Consider the following 18335-nt stretch of genomic DNA (forward strand, 5'->3'; position numbering starts at 1 on the left):
AATGGTGGAGCAGACTGGAGGGGCCAAAAGGCCTACTTCTGCTCCTATTTCATATGTTCGTATGATTTGAGTACAGGAATAAAGAAGGCCTGCTGCAATTGTATAGATCCTTGGTGAGACCACACCTGGAGTATTGTGTACAGTTTTGGTCTCCTTATCTAAGGAAGGATATACATGCAATAGTGAGAGCACAACGAATGTTCACCTGACTGATCCCTGAGATGGTGGGATTGTCCTACGAGACGCTAGGAGACTGGGCCTGTATTCTCTAGAGTTTGGAAGAATGAGAGATGATCTCACTGAAGCATAGAAAATTCTTACAGGGCTCAACACGATAGATGCAGGAAGGATATTTCTCCTGATTGCAAGTTGCGGAGTTTAGAACCAGAGGGCAGTCTCAGAATAAGAGGTAGCCCATTTAGGACAGAGATGAGAAGGAATTTCATCACTGAGAGTGCTGAATCTTTGGAATTCTCTACCCCAGAGGACTGTGGAGGCTCAGTCATCAAGTATATTAAAGACAGAAATTGACAGATTTCCCTATATTAAAGATATCGAGGGATATGGGGATAGTGCGGGAAAATGACGTTGATGTAGATCAGCCATGATCTAGTTGAATGGCACAACAGGCTCGAGGGGCTGAATAGCCTGTTCCTGCTCCTATGCTTCCCTAACTAAAGGTCACAGGTGCCTAAGCCACTTTATTTAACGACTCTATCCCAGAAATTGCAATGTGATGAATATCCAATAAGACTGGTGACTGTAAGACGTGCCCTGCTACACTTCCAACAGCAGAGTGAAGGATTTTGGATTCCCTCAGATATCTAACTAGTACATCTTGTATACCACTCTATTAAGCATTTTCGGCTTTGAAACTGGTAAAAATGGATTAAAATTAAATATATAACTAATAATAGTTTCACAGAATGTAATTCAGTCCCAAATTACCAGCAAAATTCCCAGAATGCAATTAAAAAGGAATTTGATTTCTTCAGGCACTTTAGTGGCTCTCGAGATATCCTTTACAGGGCATAAACACTGGCCCAAAGAAAGATTCAGACAACCCTGGTTACTAACCCAAGCGCAGCAGTGCAGAAATCACATCTGCAGCTAAATCCCAAATTACGAGGACAAGGTCATTTAAAATCCTAACCTTCTGCAAGTAGAAATTTTGCCATTTCTACTTTCAGGAATTTCAAGGTGTGTATCTTTCAACTCACCATGATCAATACCATTGGGGATCAACTATTCTAATATTAAAAATCATACATTTGCATGCGGTTGTCTACAAAACCTTATTTCATGTTGTAATTTTTTGTCACTCCTCTTCCTATTTCATTTATTCTCATTAAATATCTTGATGCTGCACATCCTGCTCTACCTTCTAATCATTCATTTGAAGTTTATAATGGTCTTGATTTCCCATTTGCAAAGCCAGAGAATGATCTAGTATTATATGTACATAGATAGAAATTAAATATTTGCCAAAATGTAGCATTCCCCTTCAAAATAATCATATTTTTGCAAAGTATTTAATCAAATCCCAGCATCTTTTAGAGAGAACTCAGTAATGTTCATTTATAACAATGGCCAAAGATTGTAACTTTAAAGCAGTAGCTTTTCTAGGGCAATGATATTGAAATCAATTTCTGCTTCTGGCAGCTAACTTGAAACTTTTAGAAGAGGCCTCGGAATTTCTTTGGCCTACCAACATTACTTATACATCATAAATCTAATTTATCTGACAATAAAAGTTACTCAGAACTTCATTTCCACCTCTCCTTTTGTGCATAGACTTCAATGTCGCAAACATGTCCAGGGAAAACAAAAATTCACCAATTTCCACTGAAACTGAAGTCTTGTAGATAACAGTACATCAAACTTCAGCTGTTCCATCATCACTCACAAAATAAGTTTGCAGTGTTTTCAGAGTGGTGTTGCAATATTCTTACCAGTTACATGCCATGTGCCTCTGATAGGCAATGAGTGTCCTACCTGCAGGCCAGTCACAATACATATTCTGCAGCTCACAATGCCAATTTTGTTTTCCTCATTCCAAATCATTCACCATGACTTTGTTTGTCCCGGCCATGAACAAACAGAAGTTTACTCACTGAAACATGCGTTCAAGGAAGCTTTGGGATTTCCATCTTCAACAGCCAAGTGCTCACATGTCAAGCTGAAAAGGTGACCTTGTTATTGAAAATTTTAAAGCAATCCAAAACACATTTTTTCTTCAAATTAGTAGATTTTGAAGTTTTTTTTCCTGAATTTACAGTTTTACATATGAAAGTTACATATTTTCTATGGAAAAGTATACCATCTTAACTACATCTCATCAACACAAACATATAGCCTTTGCAATACATAATTGTCCTTTCCAACTCAAATTCAACAGCAGAGGCAATTTCAAGGTATGGTATAAAAGCAATACAATATTCCAACTACTGGCAATTGGAATGAAGACATAACATCTAAGCAACAATGCTGACATATTTTGAAGTAGACTATTTACATGACAGATGCACTCTGTCGCTCAACATAACCCTTTGAGACTGAGGAAGCCTTCTACATTAAATAAGCAACTACTATATAGTCAGGACTACATTTGTGTGAATACTGTAAATCAGCATATTACAGTTGCATACATCCACCTACTACAATTTTGCTGAGGATTGGAAATTTACAAAAAGAAACATATATAACAGAAACTGTGCTATTCAAAAGTGCTATCCAGTACTCAAAGGATTATGTTCTATGTGAATTTTGATGTTAATTTAGACGATGTAATGTCCAATTGAAAATTTTGTTTGTGATTTACCTTGCAATCGCAATGATAAAGTAAATTGTTTGAAATTCAACAGTATTCTTGTATTAAACAGATGCCACTTGCAATGCTCATGAGGATGGACACTCAACCTGAGGAATAAACATTCAACTGGGAAAAGTGGAGTGAATCGAGAACATGTTCACTGCTATAGTGCAGTGTGATTTCTACAGCACAAAGTCAAGAGTTTCAAACTCTCTTTGTAATTTGCAGAACTGAAACCTTATTTTCATTATAAATCATGAATATCTGATGGAATACTGGCAATATTATATGTTTATTATGCAGAGTAACGGTGGTCAAACTGTAACAATTGATTTTTCTTCTTCTGGAAATGGTTGAAGGGCAATAGAATAATTTCTTTTAAAATGTTACATAAGTAATAGTCTGCTTGTTAATAGGTACATTAAAGAACTTCAAATCAAGGTTGCGCATCATAAAACATTTTTTTCAAGTCAGTATTTATTAAAACATAGACAAAATAAATCTGGGTTCAGAGAAGAAATCTCACTGGTGATGGGTAGTCTCTGCCATTCTTTCTGGAGTATGAAAGATTCATAACTCAAGAGTTTAACTGATCAAAGTTTATAGCAAACATAAATGAAAAAACCACTGGAACTCACCAACATTAGTGAGATTCTCTTTATTGTGTGGGTGTGAGGCTCCTGGTAGAAGTTTAAATTCATGTTCTGCAGCATTATGGGCTATATGGTTCTAGTCCCATGAAAGTTCTTTTCAAATACAGAAAAAGTTTCCTAAGATACTGCTTTAGAATACTAATGCAATACTTGTTACTATGTTTGATACATTTCCAATGGTTGATATGATAAATGGTATGCATCACAGCATGTAACTATTTTAATAAAACAACTTTACACTGTCTTTTTTGATCCATTAGGTGATGCTGTATATGAAGTTTCTTAGCTTAGCTGATCAATTTTAACAATTAAGATCAACAAGCAACCATGCAAATATTTAAACATTTTCAATGTGCTACAATGTGTAAAAGATCTGATGCACTAGATTTTTTTTTCATTAATAGGATGTGATTTGACTCCAACTTTTAGGAACCCTCCATTTTTCATTAACTCACAAAATAATCATTTTAAAAATGAACTTTCAGTCCACGTCTACCTGAAATTTTTAATCACTACTAAATGGGAATTTAACTTCAACCACAACTATTATTTGTAAGGACCTGTTAGTCAAAACTGCTTTCCCAAATAATGTTTTGGATTCACTAATGAATGCTAAATTTGTTATGCTATTTATAAGTTTTGAAAGAGATTGTGACTGATGGCAGGGTTCTTGTAAAATTAAATACACATCTATTAATTTTATTTGAACATTTTAACTAAATGGACAGTGATATTGGTGGCATCTTTGGTTTTCATATACAGCATAAATTTCTTTTTTAAAAAGACCTCACAATAAAACACAAAGCTCAACCAGAAAAAATGGTTCAACTTTAAATGTAGTGCACATTTTATAATCTTGTTCCCCTTACTGCACAGACTAAGAGAGCTCTCCCAAGAAAAACAGCAGCATCATGTCATGTAAACAGTTCACAATAAAACAATATTAACATCCCAATATGAATACATTTGCATTGTGTTCATACATTTTATAAGCGTCTCACAGTCTCTCATTTACTTTATGTCCATTCCGTTCCCGGGATTATTATATGGTAAAATTTGTCTTTGTAGTCATCCATTCGATAATCAAAGGGTGGTCCCAGAATAGGAATGATTATTTGATCGTCTTTCGGGACTCAAAGATTAATGGATAGGTTTGTTCCACTGCAGTGGCAACACACTGTATGCTGGGTGCTAAGGTACAGAAAGAGAAAAACATATTATAAATCACACTTCTAGGTTAATTTTACAACGTGAAGCCAACATTTTGAAATGCTTGCTCTTAAAATGGCCAGAAATATAAAAGCTCTTACAATCTGTTGTCATAACTATATAAAAAGGAAAAGCTAAAGTAAACGTTGGTCCTTTAGAAGTAGAGACAGGAGAAATTATCATGTGGAATGAGGAAATGGCAGAGACATGGAACAAATATTTTGTGTCCATCTTCACAGTAGAAGACACAAGTTTCATACCAGAAATAGTTGGTAACCTAGGGGCTAAAAAGAGTGAGGAAATTAAGGAAATTAATATCAGCAGAAAAAAAGTATTGGAGAAACATAAGGTACTAATATCTGACAAATCCCTGGGGCCTGATGGCCTACACTGTAGGGTTCCAAAAGATAACTGCAGAGATAGTGGACGTGCTGGCTATATTTTCCAAAATTGCTTAGATTCCAAACGGTCCCATTAGATTGGAAGTGGCAAATGTTACACCACTTTTAAAGAAAGGAGGGAGAGAGAAAAAGGGCATTACAGGCCAGTTAGCCTAACATCAAGTTGTTAGGAAAATGCTGGAATCTATTATTAAGGGAGTCTTAACAATGCACATAGAAAAGCATAGTATGATTAGAACAAGTCAACATGGTTTTACTGAAGGAAAATCCTGTTTGGCAAATTTATTAAGAGTTTTTTGAGGTTACAACCTGTAGGGTTGATAAACCAGACGATGTTGAATAATGGATTTACAAAAGTCATTTGATAAGGTGCCACACAAAAGGTTAATATACAAGATAAGGGGTCATGAAGTTGGGGGTAATATTTTAGCATGGATAGAGGATTAGAGAAAGCAGAGAGTGGGCATAAACAGGGCTTTTTCAAGTTGACAGGCAGTGAATAGTGGAGTGCCGCAAGGATCAGTGCTGGGGCCGCAGCTATTTACAATCTATATTAATGAGTTAGGCGAGGAGACAGAGATTAATGTATCAAAGTTTGATGATACCAAGCTAGGTGGGAAGCTGTGGGGAGGACATAGAGGCTGCAAAGAAATATAGACAGGATAAGTGACTGGACAACAAGATGGCAGATGGATTATAATGTATGGTAGTGTGAAGTAATTCACTTTGGTCATAGGAATAGGAAATCAGAATTTTTTTTGAAAGGTGTGAAACTTGAAAGTGTAGATATTCAATGAGACTTGGGTGTGTTTGCATAAGGAATGCAGAAAGTTAGCATGCAGGTGCAGCAAGCAATTAGGAAGGCAAATGGCACATTGGCCTTTATTGCAAGGGGATTGGAGTACACGATTAGAGAAGTATTGTTACAATTGTACAGGGTTTTGGTGAGACCACATCTGGAATACTGTGTGGTTTTGGTCTTCACATTTAAAGAAAGATAGACTCACATTGGAGGCTGTACAGCAAACGTTCATTAAATGGTCCCTGGGATAAGGGAGTTGTCCTATGATGAGAGGCTGAGTAAATTGGCCTTATATTCTCTGGAGTTTAGAAGAATGAGAAGTGATCTCATTGAAGCCTACAAAATTCTGATGGGTAGACATAGAGATTGTTTCTGCTGGTCAGGGAGTCTAAAACACAGGAGCACAGTCTCAAGAAAATTTAGGACTGAGATGAGGAGAAATTACTTCACTCAAAGGGTTGTGAATCTTTGGAATTTTTTACCCCAGAAGGTTGAGGGTGGAAGGAGAGGATCCAGGATAGGATAAATTCAAAACAAATGCTGAGGCTGTAGAACAGAGTTGTGTCTTGGCTAAAAATAAACAGTGAGTCGGTGGGGGTGTGGAAACAGAAAGCTTAACAAAAGTATGAAGAGGATTAGCGACTAGGGTAACATCAGGAAAAAATGGGGATGTGGTGAAAGCTAGAAGCACTATATTTGATTGTGTGCAGCATTTGCAACAAAATAGATGAATTAAATAGAACAGATGGAAATTAGTGGGTTTGATCTAATAGCCATTTTTTTGCTTTATTCTTTCATTGGGATGTGGATGTCACTGGCAAGGCCAGCATTTGCTGCCCATCCCTAATTGCCCTTGAACCGAGTGTTTTGTTAGGCTATTTCCGAAGGCAATTAAGAGTCAACCACTAAAATAAAAGCAAAATACTGTGGATGCTGGAGATCTGAAATAAAACATGAAAAATGAAAAACTCAGCATTTCTGACAGCATCTGTGGAGAGAGAAACAGAGTTACCGTTTCAAGTCTGCATTGAAGCGTTAAATCTGTTTCTCTCTCCACAAACGCTGCCAGAATTGCTGAGTTTTTTTTAAGCATTTTCTGTTTTGATTTAAGAGTCAACCACATTGCTGTAGGTCTGGAGTGACATGTAGGCCAGACCAGGTAAAGATGGCAGATTTCCTTCCCTAAAGGACATTCGTGAACCAGATGGGTTTTTACAACAATGTGATGGTTGCCCATGGTTATCATTACGGAGGTTAACTTTATATTCAGATTTATTAACTGAATTTAAATTCCGTCAGCTGCTGTTAACCAGAACATTAACTTGGGCCTCTGGATTACTAGTCCAGTGACATTACTACTATGCCACCATTTCCCCACATTATGGAGATATGGTTGCAGAGTGACCAAGTTTGGGGGTTAAATTTTCCAGGATACATTTCTTTTAGAGGAGTTGGCAAAATAGAAAAGGAAGATGGGTTGTCCCATGATAAAGACAGTAGAGAGAAAGGATCTTAGCTGAGAAAATCAGTGTGGAATCAGTTTGAGTGGAGCCAAGGAACAACAAGGGGCAGAAAACAATGATGGGAGTAGTTGTAATATCAGGCAGAGTATAAATTGGGAAATTTGAGATACATGTTATACGGATAATAGCATAATCATGCAGCACTTTAATCTTTACATAAACTGGACAAACCAAATTTACAACAATAGTGTGGTGGATAAGTTCATGGAATGCATTCAAGATTATTTTCTAGTTAAGTATGTCAAGGTACCAACTAAGGAATAGACTTTTCTAGGTCTAGCATTGTGCAACGAGACAGGGTTAATTAGTAACTTTGTAGTAAAAGAGCCTCTGAGGAAGAACGGTCATTGTCAAAACTCGAATAGCCAGGCAATGAAGGATAAAACACTGAAATCACGTCTTTATTCACTTAGTCGCTTTTATTTGCAGAGATACACATTACATACCGTGTACCTCCAACAGCACAACCCTCTTTCAGCCTGCTTGCTCCTGCATATGAGCACAGGTTAATTAATACCCCCCACCTGAATGCAAATACCATCCAACTGATATACAATTAACAATCATAACATGATGGATTTAATATTAAGTGATTTAGTTAACTCCAAAACTAGGGTCTGAATCTGAACAAAGTAAATTACATGACTATGAGGTGCAAGTTGTTAAGGTATAATTGGAAACTGGATTAAAAGATACGATGGCAGATAGACAATGGCAGACATATTAAGAATTAATTTATAATTCGCAACATACATTCCCTAACAGGGAATGCTAGAATCTATTAGCTACGTGGTATCAAGGTACTTGGAAATCATAATGTAATTGAGCACAGTCAATACATTTATGAAGGGGAAATCATTTTTGACAAATCTACTAGAGCATTTTGAGGTTGTGACTAACAGAGTGGATAAAGGAGGAACCAGTGCATGTAGTATATTTGAATTTTCAGAAAGATTTTGATAAGGTGCCACACAACAACTGCGTGGGATTGGGGGTAATACATTTGCATGGATTGAGGATTGACTAATGGACAGGATACGAATAAATGGGTCATTTTCAGGTTAGCAGGCTGTAGTAAGTTGGGTACTGCAAGGATCAGTGTATGGACCTCACACAATTACAATCTATATTGATGACCTAGATGAGAGGATACAATGTAAAGTACTCAAGTGAGGAGTATGCAGAGAGGCTCTAAAAGGATTTAGACAGATTGAGAGTGGGCAAAAGAACATGAGAGATGGAATTATAATGAAGTTATCTACTATGGTGGGATAAATAGAAAAATAGAATGTTTTTAAATGATTAGAGAGGGGGAAATGTTGGTATTTACTGAGACCAAGGGCATCCTTAAACCTGAATCACAGCAAATTAACAGGCAGATACAGTAAGGAATTAGGAAACCAAATGCTATTGTTAGCCTTTATAACAAAGGGATTGGCTTATAAGAGTAAAGAAGTCTTATTGCAATTATATAGGGCTTTGGTGAGAACACAGAGGTACTGTGTACAGATTTGTTCTCATTACCTAAGGGAGGATGTACTTGCCTTAAAGGAAGTGCAATGAAGGCTCACCGAACTGATTTTTGGAATGAGTGGATTGCCCTCTGAGGAAAGATTGAGTAGACTAGGTCTATATTCCCTTGAGTTTAGAAGAATAAAAGGTGATCTCATTGAAAGATATGAAATACTTCAGTGGCTTGACAGGGTAGATGATGGAAGGATGATTCCCTGGTTAGGAGCCATATTCTCAGAATAGGACCATTTAGGGCTGAGATGGCAAGGAATTTCTTCAAAGGGTTGCGTGAGGAGAAATTCCTACAGGGGGCTGTGAACCTGTTGCATACTCTACCCCAGAGAAATGTGAACATACTCAAGTCAGAGAATAAGAGATTTTTAAACACTAAGGGAATCAGAGATATGCGAATAATGTGGGAAGGTATAGCTGGCATAGAAGATCAACTATGATCTTACTGAATGGAGGAGCAGGCTAAAGGGGCTGAATGGCCTACTCCTGCTCCTATCTTATGTTCTGGCTCTGTTTTAAAATCTCAAGTGCCAACACTAATTTGAAGAATGCTCCATACATGCATTTTTCTTTGCTCTCACAGTGAAATAATCTATTATTCGGTACAGTGAAATAACTCAAAAAATCTATCCCAAATATGGACAAGTTAACATAAACTTTAATAGATGTAATTACAAAATGTCAACTAAGTGATGTTTTTGTCAATTTAACTAATCCAGTTCACTCCATTATTCAGATCCTGTTTCATAGTCTGATTTTTAAAATCTTTTCCCTATTCAAAACCCATATCATCCTCCTCACTACTGAATCGAGAAATCAATGCAATACTTCAATTGAGTATTTGCTGTCCAAATAATGTATTTTGTGTTGATGAAAATTATTAGCACAAATTAGACTGTGCTATCTATTAGGAGTATAAGGGCAAGCAGGCAGGTGTCCAATTCAAACTTTTGTTTCCATGCCCCTTTGCCCCAGTGATACTTTTAAGGATCCAATTATAAAGGTTTCTTGTTAAGAAAACTGCCACTAAAAAAGTTTATACTGATGAATACCAGTATTTAGTACACAGTGACTGAGAAAGACAGAAATGGAAGGAAATTAAATTAATTGTGGGTGATAAGGAGGGGAACAGTAGGACAGAAAAATGTAACACAAAAGGATTCATTATTAATTGTGCAGCTTCCCAGCAACTACATTTTTTCTCACCGGTATTCATAACATCTGGTTAGCACTGCTTTGGTGATCAATTTCTCTGAAGTTGATATTATTTGACTGGCTGTTAAACAATATTCTCAAACAGTTGAGTTTCTTTGGCAACTGCAAATTGTAATCGTTTTCAAGCTAATATTTTAGGAATATCTCTGGCCTGAAGCAGTGAATTTATTCAGGTTGGTGGGAGGGGATAATGAAAATTCTGAACATGTATGTTAAGTGTTTCAATGGTGCTGCACAATGGGCGATGAACAGCAGAGAGAGAAGTGTGCAGATATTGCAGAGAGTATTTTAAAAAAATTCATTCATGGTATGTGGGCTTCGCTAGCTGGGTCAGCATTTGTTGCCCTTGAGAAGGTAGTAGTGAGCTCCTTTACTTAATGTCAGGCAGAATTCGTGCACAGTGATGTAATAGTGATCTTGTGCAATTCAATGGAGATTCTTAAAAGGTAGATACACATTTTTACTCATAAAATACTTATTTTTACGAAGCTTATGAAATGTGGAGGAACCTAAAATGAAGAAGTTAGTGGCTACAATAGCTGATTTTAACTTGAGCTTTGCAAGCGCACCTGTTATTGTTATGCTTCCTGTGGAAAAAATTTGAAGTGTAGCCTTTAACGCTTTAACTCTATAAGATGCTGCAGGATGGAGTTCTGGCTCATAGCTGCAAGAGAAAGAAAAACACTGGAGTTTCAGTAACTAAGTAAAATAACAGAAAGCACATCTTAGAGATTGTTAAAAAAGTAACAGTAACACACAAGAAAGAAAGAAAAGAAATACTTCAAATGCTGTGAGTCAAAAATAAAAACTAATTCTGTTAATACACAGCAGGTCTGTCAACATTTAAGAAGAAAAACAGTGAGCTTATATTTGGGGTAGAGATCTTTCATTTCTCTGGTCTTTTCTCAGGTACTGTTGGACAATGTTGTCATATAGTATTATTCAATATCTTCCAAGTACATACCTTGCAATTGGCCGATTTCTTTTGGTGAATTCTGGTAGCCTAATTTCAAATGGCATAGTGCACACAGCCAGAACGTTGACAACTTTATAGCCAGCAAATTTTACCTTCAGGATAGAGAGAGAAGAGTTTTTAAAAAAAACATTATCTAACATTGTTCTATTAGTACATTTAAATATCTGCACACTATTAGATTCATAGTTGACAGTGAAAATATTTAAATACAAATACATCTGGAACGTGTGATCAGTCATAATGGCTTCCTCTCTTTGGCACCCGAGTTACTATCCAGCATATGCTGATGGGATAAAAGTCTCCTCTCTGCTGACTGTAATAGCCATATCCATGTTTGTGACAATCTGAAGCTAGTCCCTAAGGCAGACAAATGCACAGCACAAAATACCTTTAATTAAGTGGCAATTAACACCAAATTGCCAAGCCCACAGAGAAATGGGTCTTTTAAATATAAATGAGCAAAGCTGTAAACCTTTCAGTCAGACAATATTATTCACAATTAGAAGCAGAGGTAAAGGAGATTATTAACCTGAAACAGCAGTGGCAATTATATTTTGAGATTTAAGGAATAATATAGAGAAAAGCCAAGGGTAACCCACTTTGAGGAAGTGAAACATTACGTATTTGTGGGACTTAGGTTACTTTTGTTCCGTTATTACTTCGGTCGTACCAGCTACGTTAGAACGTAGTTATCCTGCCATTTTTGCAGAGCAGCTTCAGAAAGGCCATCTCATACCATTGCATTTGACACTGATAATTGTAAGGCAGTGTCAGATCTGGTTTAGAAAATGCTCAGTATTGTAATCACAGAATCACTGTGCAGAAGGGGCCCTTTGGCCCATCGAGTCTGCACCGACACGTGAGAAACACCTGACCTACCGGCCTAATCCCATTTACCAGCACTTGGCCCATAGCCTTGAATGTTATGACACGCCAAGTGCTCATCCAGGTACTTTTTAAAGGATGTGAGGCAACCTGCCTCCACCACCCTCCCAGGCAGCGCATTCCAGGCCGTCACCACCCTCTGGGTAAAAAAGTTTTCCTCGCATCCCTCCTAAACCTCCTGCCCCTCACCTTGAACTTGTGTCCCGTCGTGACTGACCCCTTCAACTAAGGGGAACAGCTGCTCCCTATCCACCCTGTCCATGCCCCTCATAATCTGGTACACCTCGATCAGGTCGCCCCTCAGTCTACTCTGCTCCAACGAAAACAACCCAAGTCTATCCAACCTCTCTTCATAACTTAAATGTTTTATCCCAGGCAACATCCTGGTGAATCTCTGCACCCCCTCCAGTGCCTATAATCCTATTATATGTATATATAATCCTATAATGTGGCGACCAGAACTGCACACAGTACTCCAGCTGCAGCCTCTCCAAGGTTCTATACAACTCCAACATGACCTCCCTAATTTTGTAATCTATGCCTCGATTGATAAAGGCAAGTGTCCCATGTGACTTTTTCACCACCCCACTAACATGTCCCTCCACCTTCAGAGGTCTATGAAAACACACGCCAAGGTCCCTTTGTTGCTCAGAAATTCCTAGTTTCATGCCGTTCATTGATTACTTCCTTGTCAAGTTACTCCTTCCAAAGTGTATCACCTCACACTTTTCAGGGTTAAATTCCATCTGCCACTTATCTGCCCATTTCACCATCCCGACTATAACTTCCTGTAGCCTAAGACACTCAACCTCACTGTTAACCACCTGGCCAATCTTTGTGTCATCCGCAAACTTACTAATCCTACCCCCCACATAGTCATCTATGTCGTTTATATAAATGACGAATAATAGATCCCTGTGGTATGCCACTGGACATTGACTTCCAGTCACTAAAGCAGCCTTCTGTCATCACCCTCTGTCTTCTACAACTAAGCCAATTTTGAATCCACCTTATCAAATTACCCTGTATCCCAGGTGCATTTGCCTTCTTTATAAGTCTCCCATGTGGGACCTTGTCAAAGGCTTTGCTGAAATCCATATAAACTACATCAGCTGCACTACCCTCATCTACACACCTGGTCACCTCCTCAAAAAATTCAATCAAATTTGTTAGGCATGACCTCCCTCTGGCAAAGCCATGCTGACTTTCCCTGATCAAACCTTGCCTCGCCAAGTGGAGATAGATTCTCTCCTTCAGAATTTTCTCCAATAGTTTCCCTACCACTGACATAAGGCTCACTGGTCTGTAGTTCCCTGGCTCATCTCTGCAACCCTTCTTAAATAGCGGAACCACATTAGTTGTTCTCCAGTCCTCTGGCACCTTCCCCGTGGCCAGAGAAGAATTAAAAATTTGGGTCAGAGCCCCTGCAATCTCCTCCCTAGCCTCCCTCAGCAGTCTGGGACACAAATCATCTGGACCTGGAGATTTGTCCACTTTTAAGCCTGCCAACACCTCCAATACCTTGTCACTCCCTATATCAATTTGCTCAAGAACCTCGCAGTCTCTCTCCGAGTTCCATACCTTCATCCTCATTCTCTTGGGTGAAGACGGATGTGAAGTATTCGTTCAACACTCTACCGATGTCCTCTGGCTCCACCCATAGATTGCCCCCTTGGTCCCTAATGGGCCCTACCCTTTCCCTGGTTATCCTCTTCCCATTGACATACTTATGGAATATCTTGGGATTTTCCCTACTTTTACCAGCCAGAGCTTTCTCATATCCCCTTTTTGCTCTCCGAATTGCTTTCTTAAGCTCCACCCTGCACTTTCTGTACTCCACTAATGCCTCCGCTGATTTGCTCCCCTTGTACCTGCATTTCTCCTGAATTTCTCACATATTTTATAATCAGGCAGAGTTGGTTAAAATGTTTTGAGTGTGGGAAAACTCCAAGGAGTTTGGTAGTAATCAAGACTTACCATGCCATTAAAAATTCACTTACACTTGAATTGACAAGCCCTAACCTTTTCTGGCATGTTTATTTGGGAACTAGTGGGTAAGTACCACAACTTCACACAATTCATGTATTTGGTTGGTGTGTCTCTCAGCAAGATACTGTTACTGCAAAGTTGCTGAGGAGCAGGGTAAGTTTGACAATAATTTCCTGGTTTCCCTGTTTAACCGCATATGTGCAGGTGCCAAAATTGCTGTCCAATTTATTCCTCAGTAATGATGAGTGCGGATAGCCTCATTGCTACATTTATCGCAAAATTCAGGCCATTTAAAATTTATCATGTTAGATCAGAGCGGTAGCTACAGAATAAATACTAAATTTAATTAGCACCAATTATTAGTTACACACTGTGATTAAGTACATACCGATTGCATTGTATATATATTTATTTATATATATATCAAGTGAAATTCGACTTCACCACTACTTGGCCCTCAGCTTTCGCCCTTATGTTCAATCCATCAAGGTCACCTCCAAAGCAAAACCTCCATTTGCCTCATCTCTGACCCTCTGTTGCTGAAATCCTAATTCATGTCAATAACATCTTGCAAGTGACCTCCTTCAAGGTGATCCTAGCTGGCATCTCCACTTCCGCAATCCACAAGCTACAAATGATATAAAATATTGTGTCCTTTATACTCACACCAAGGTTCACATCCCCACCACTCTTGTGACACAATGGTGACATCACTTGGCTCAATTTTATGGCATCAAAGGGATGGGATAGGAGGCGTGAGGGGCTAAAAAATCAGGAGGATGGGCAGGGCTGGAGTGCTCATCATCTTCCCGTACCCATGGTATTTTGCCAGCAACAGGGAAGGTGGAAGATAGCCCTCCAGCCCACAGGCTGATTGTGCCACATAAGTGGCCAATTCAGAGCTTCTTCCTACTGCTGCTGCCATTTTACCCAGCTCTCTGTTGCCCATGGAGAGCCCCTGCATTGCTACAGCAGCAATGCCCCCTGCCCTCATCAACCGACAACTTATCGTTTGTTGAGGCGTGCCTGACTGGCCCTGGAAATGTCCGACTCACTTAACTTTTTCCGATGGCAGCATCTACCACCGTGTCACTCGTAAGGGTACAGCCCCAGCAGTGGCCACCGGTTTGATAGACCGGCAGTGCTTGGAGGCAGGTTCTCATCCCTTAAAGGATCAGGAATCCAATGGTAGCTCGTTATTTACAAGATGGGCCTGAAATGCTGCTGGAGGTCCCCAAACGACGGAGATGGGGCTGCCCCAGTCCATCGCTGGGGGCTTCTGCCACCTTGACAAAATCCAGTCCACTGTTCCCTGAAGTGGCTCCATAGTAAATACAGGCTATAAATTCAGACTAACCTGCCAACTGTTTCGGAGCAGAGATACCTTTGGAAACCACATTATAGATAGGGAATATAAAGTCTAAAGATTCAACCCCCTGTTGCTTAGTGGAACTGCTGCTTGATCCAGAAACACTCAAAGCTAGTAGCTTTGCAAAGCAGAGAGGCTAAACAGGAAAATAGATCAAACTTGAGGGTCTCCTTGCTGACAAAAAGAAATTCTATTAAAATTAAAGGAATATTTGACACATTTGTAATTTTTCTTCTCAAAAATAAAAGTACTTACCAAGACCTTCCTAGCCCTTTATATGCTATAGAACAATGATGATAAGGAACCAAATTATAAAGTATTAGTGTATTTGGCCAGGTTCAATTTAACACCTCACATTTGTATTTGGAGGTAAAATAGCCTTAATGAGCTCTGGTAGAATTTAAACATAGACAAGACACACAAATGGAACCAACTTTAACTCTAATCAGATTAAAATTTTAACTTTAACAGAAAACAACAGGGCTATTGAGTGCAAATCTTACAGAGCAGTGCACAACTTATTTAAAAGCTAGACACCAAGAATCTAAATCACTAGATTAAATAACCAATAGTGATTTCAACAGCTCAGCATTTAGACTTGCTATACAAATATAACATACAAAAGAATTACCTGAAAACCCAGTTTCTGCAGAAGGCGGGCTAATCTTCGAGCACCAGTTTTTGCGTCTTCTTCACTAAATTATGTTTGAAAATATTTTCTCAGTTTTGTACAAAAAGATCTTCTGACACATTATATTATATTTCAGGTGAAGTACTGTAAGAGAACTATTGCTTTAAAGTTTTTAAATACTAGAATACATTTTATTATTGGACAGGGAGTATTCTTAATCATAATAAAATGAAGAAATATATATATTAGTTGACTGACACCTAATAAGTATGCTTTGTATTTATGATTAACAAAATTTAATGAGACAGAGAGCAAATGTATGAGTGAAATTTAACCATGCTGGGGTGAAAATTGAGTGACTGTAGTTTAGTCAACCAACGTATGCCTGATCAATGTTCCTTTCCATTATCTTCAATCAAAGGGAAAATCAGATATGATGTATAACAGGTGGGCAATCTGCTGCCATCTCCTTTGTGCCCCCATTAAAATTTAATTTCACTCATGTTCCTCGTGCAAGGTGTCCACTGTTGGAGTGTGTTTTGAGCATACAGCATCTGAATACAGCATCTGAATTCTGAACGTCATTCCCTGTATTTTACGAGCTCCAAAACTCAAAATTTGGACTAGAATCTTTTCTGCGATTCATTTTCTGCTCACAAATGACCAAGCTTTTTGCCAAGTATATTCACAGATACCATTCCAGGTTAAAAAAAAAGACCAATAATTGGTTTACAATACATACTTTTACAGTTAATCTCTCATTTTATACTATATCACCATCTGCACAAAAATGGATAGTGTTTTCTTCCTCCCAATTATCTGGAAAAACACAGGCTGAACTTCCCTAGTTCAGTTCTCTCATTCAATATATGTATAATGCTAGCCATTAAAACAAAGTTCTTAAGATTAAATAAGTCAACAGTCAATGATAATAACAGAATAAAAAGCTTTTAAAAAGAAAAACACATTTCCTACCTTGTAGCTCCAGTGCATATAATTTTCCCTGAGGACCAGATTGTGGCTGTTATCCTGGGTTTCCTCAGTTTCATTAACACCTTCTGCAAACATATAAACAAACTATTATCTGTGTCTTAGTACATTCACTGAGAATTCACATTTATATTTTAATTCAATTCTGGATCATGTCATATGCAAAAAATGTCAGAGGGCTGCTTTGATAAAAATACTTGCATATAATATGCACCTAAAGTTTAAGTGTATTTCTGAATGTAAAATAATGCATTTTATATGCACTATTTACCAGTTATACAGTATTTCATTTTATATTACACCATTGTGGTAATTAGGATTTTTCTGATGCTCATGATAATTTTAAACACTTGGCTTTGTTTTATTTCCAGTATGATTAGAATTTTGTATACATGCTTTCTATTCATTATTCCTTGATGCAAGTCTTGCCTAATATTGATCAAGGACAGGTTTGCATCTAGGCTTACTATTTCATTGATTTTTTAAACTAATATAATCTGTGTATGATTGCTAATTTAGCCGGAGGTAGATCAATACTTCACACATAAAAATCAAAGTGATATACACAAGGCACTTACTATAACAGTGAAAAGTGTACATAAAGTTAAAATTAGCATTGAAGACCTCTGTGCCTGTAAAAAAATAAAAAAATTCTGTGGGAGCAAGTGGAAGTTCTCGTCATTCTAATATTCACTAGGAACATAAGAAACAGGATTAGACCATTCAGTCCCTTGAGCCCATTTGCCATTCAATTAAATCATGACTAATCTGTACCTCAAACACAATTTACCCACTTGTGATTCATATTCCTTGGTATTCTAACAAAATGCTTAATTTCAGTTTTGAAAATTTCAATTTCCCCAGCATTCATAACCTTTGGGGGTACAGAGTTCCAGATTCTCACTCAAAATGGTGTGGAAAAGTACATTCTGATTTTGCTCCTAAATGGCTTCAGCTATAGTTTTAAAATTATGCCTATTTGTTCAAATTCATCCACCAGAGGAAACAGTTTATCGATATCTATTGTATTCAACCCCTTTATTGTTTCAAGCAACTCAATTAGGGGGAGATGGTGGTGTATTAGTAATGTCACTAGACCAGTAATCCACTTGACCCAGGTTAACACTCTGGATTCAAACCCTGCCATGACAGCTGGTTGAATTTAAATTCAATTAATAAAATATGGAATTGAAAACCAACATGAAACTAACATTGACTGTTCTAAAAACATTTGTGCAGGAAGTGCCACCAGCTGCAGCTACTTGAGCTCCGAGTTTCAGTGCATCTGTGAAGCTGAGTGTTTCGTGGATAGCACGTTTTTAGATATGGTCACCCCACAGCTTATGGAAGTGCAGA

The 18335-nt window shown here is 38.0% G+C and overlaps 1 protein-coding gene across 3 annotated transcripts in view; it reads right to left on the reverse strand.

The window, feature by feature from the left end:
• Positions 1-1516: 1516 nt before the first annotated feature.
• Positions 1517-18335, reverse strand: part of tbpl1 (TBP-like 1) — a 60705-nt gene continuing 43886 nt past the window's right edge. For 2 of the 3 annotated variants that reach the window (XM_078542388.1, XM_078542387.1), the window contains exons 5-9: positions 16965-17047; positions 15990-16053; positions 11104-11207; positions 10709-10803; positions 1517-4656 (exon numbers count right to left, since the gene is read on the reverse strand). In XM_078542388.1, the coding sequence (XP_078398514.1) occupies positions 4577-4656; positions 10709-10803; positions 11104-11207; positions 15990-16053; positions 16965-17047 (426 nt within the window). In that variant the 3' untranslated portion in view covers positions 1517-4576. Of the gene's footprint in view, positions 4657-8944; positions 9039-10708; positions 10804-11103; positions 11208-15989; positions 16054-16964; positions 17048-18335 lie in introns of all 3 variants that reach the window. The other variant, XM_078542389.1, reaches the window with a different exon arrangement.

This window comes from Cetorhinus maximus, chromosome 5 (assembly GCF_964194155.1).
Source record: "Cetorhinus maximus chromosome 5, sCetMax3.hap1.1, whole genome shotgun sequence".
In the NCBI taxonomy this organism is placed as follows: domain Eukaryota; kingdom Metazoa; phylum Chordata; class Chondrichthyes; order Lamniformes; family Cetorhinidae; genus Cetorhinus; species Cetorhinus maximus.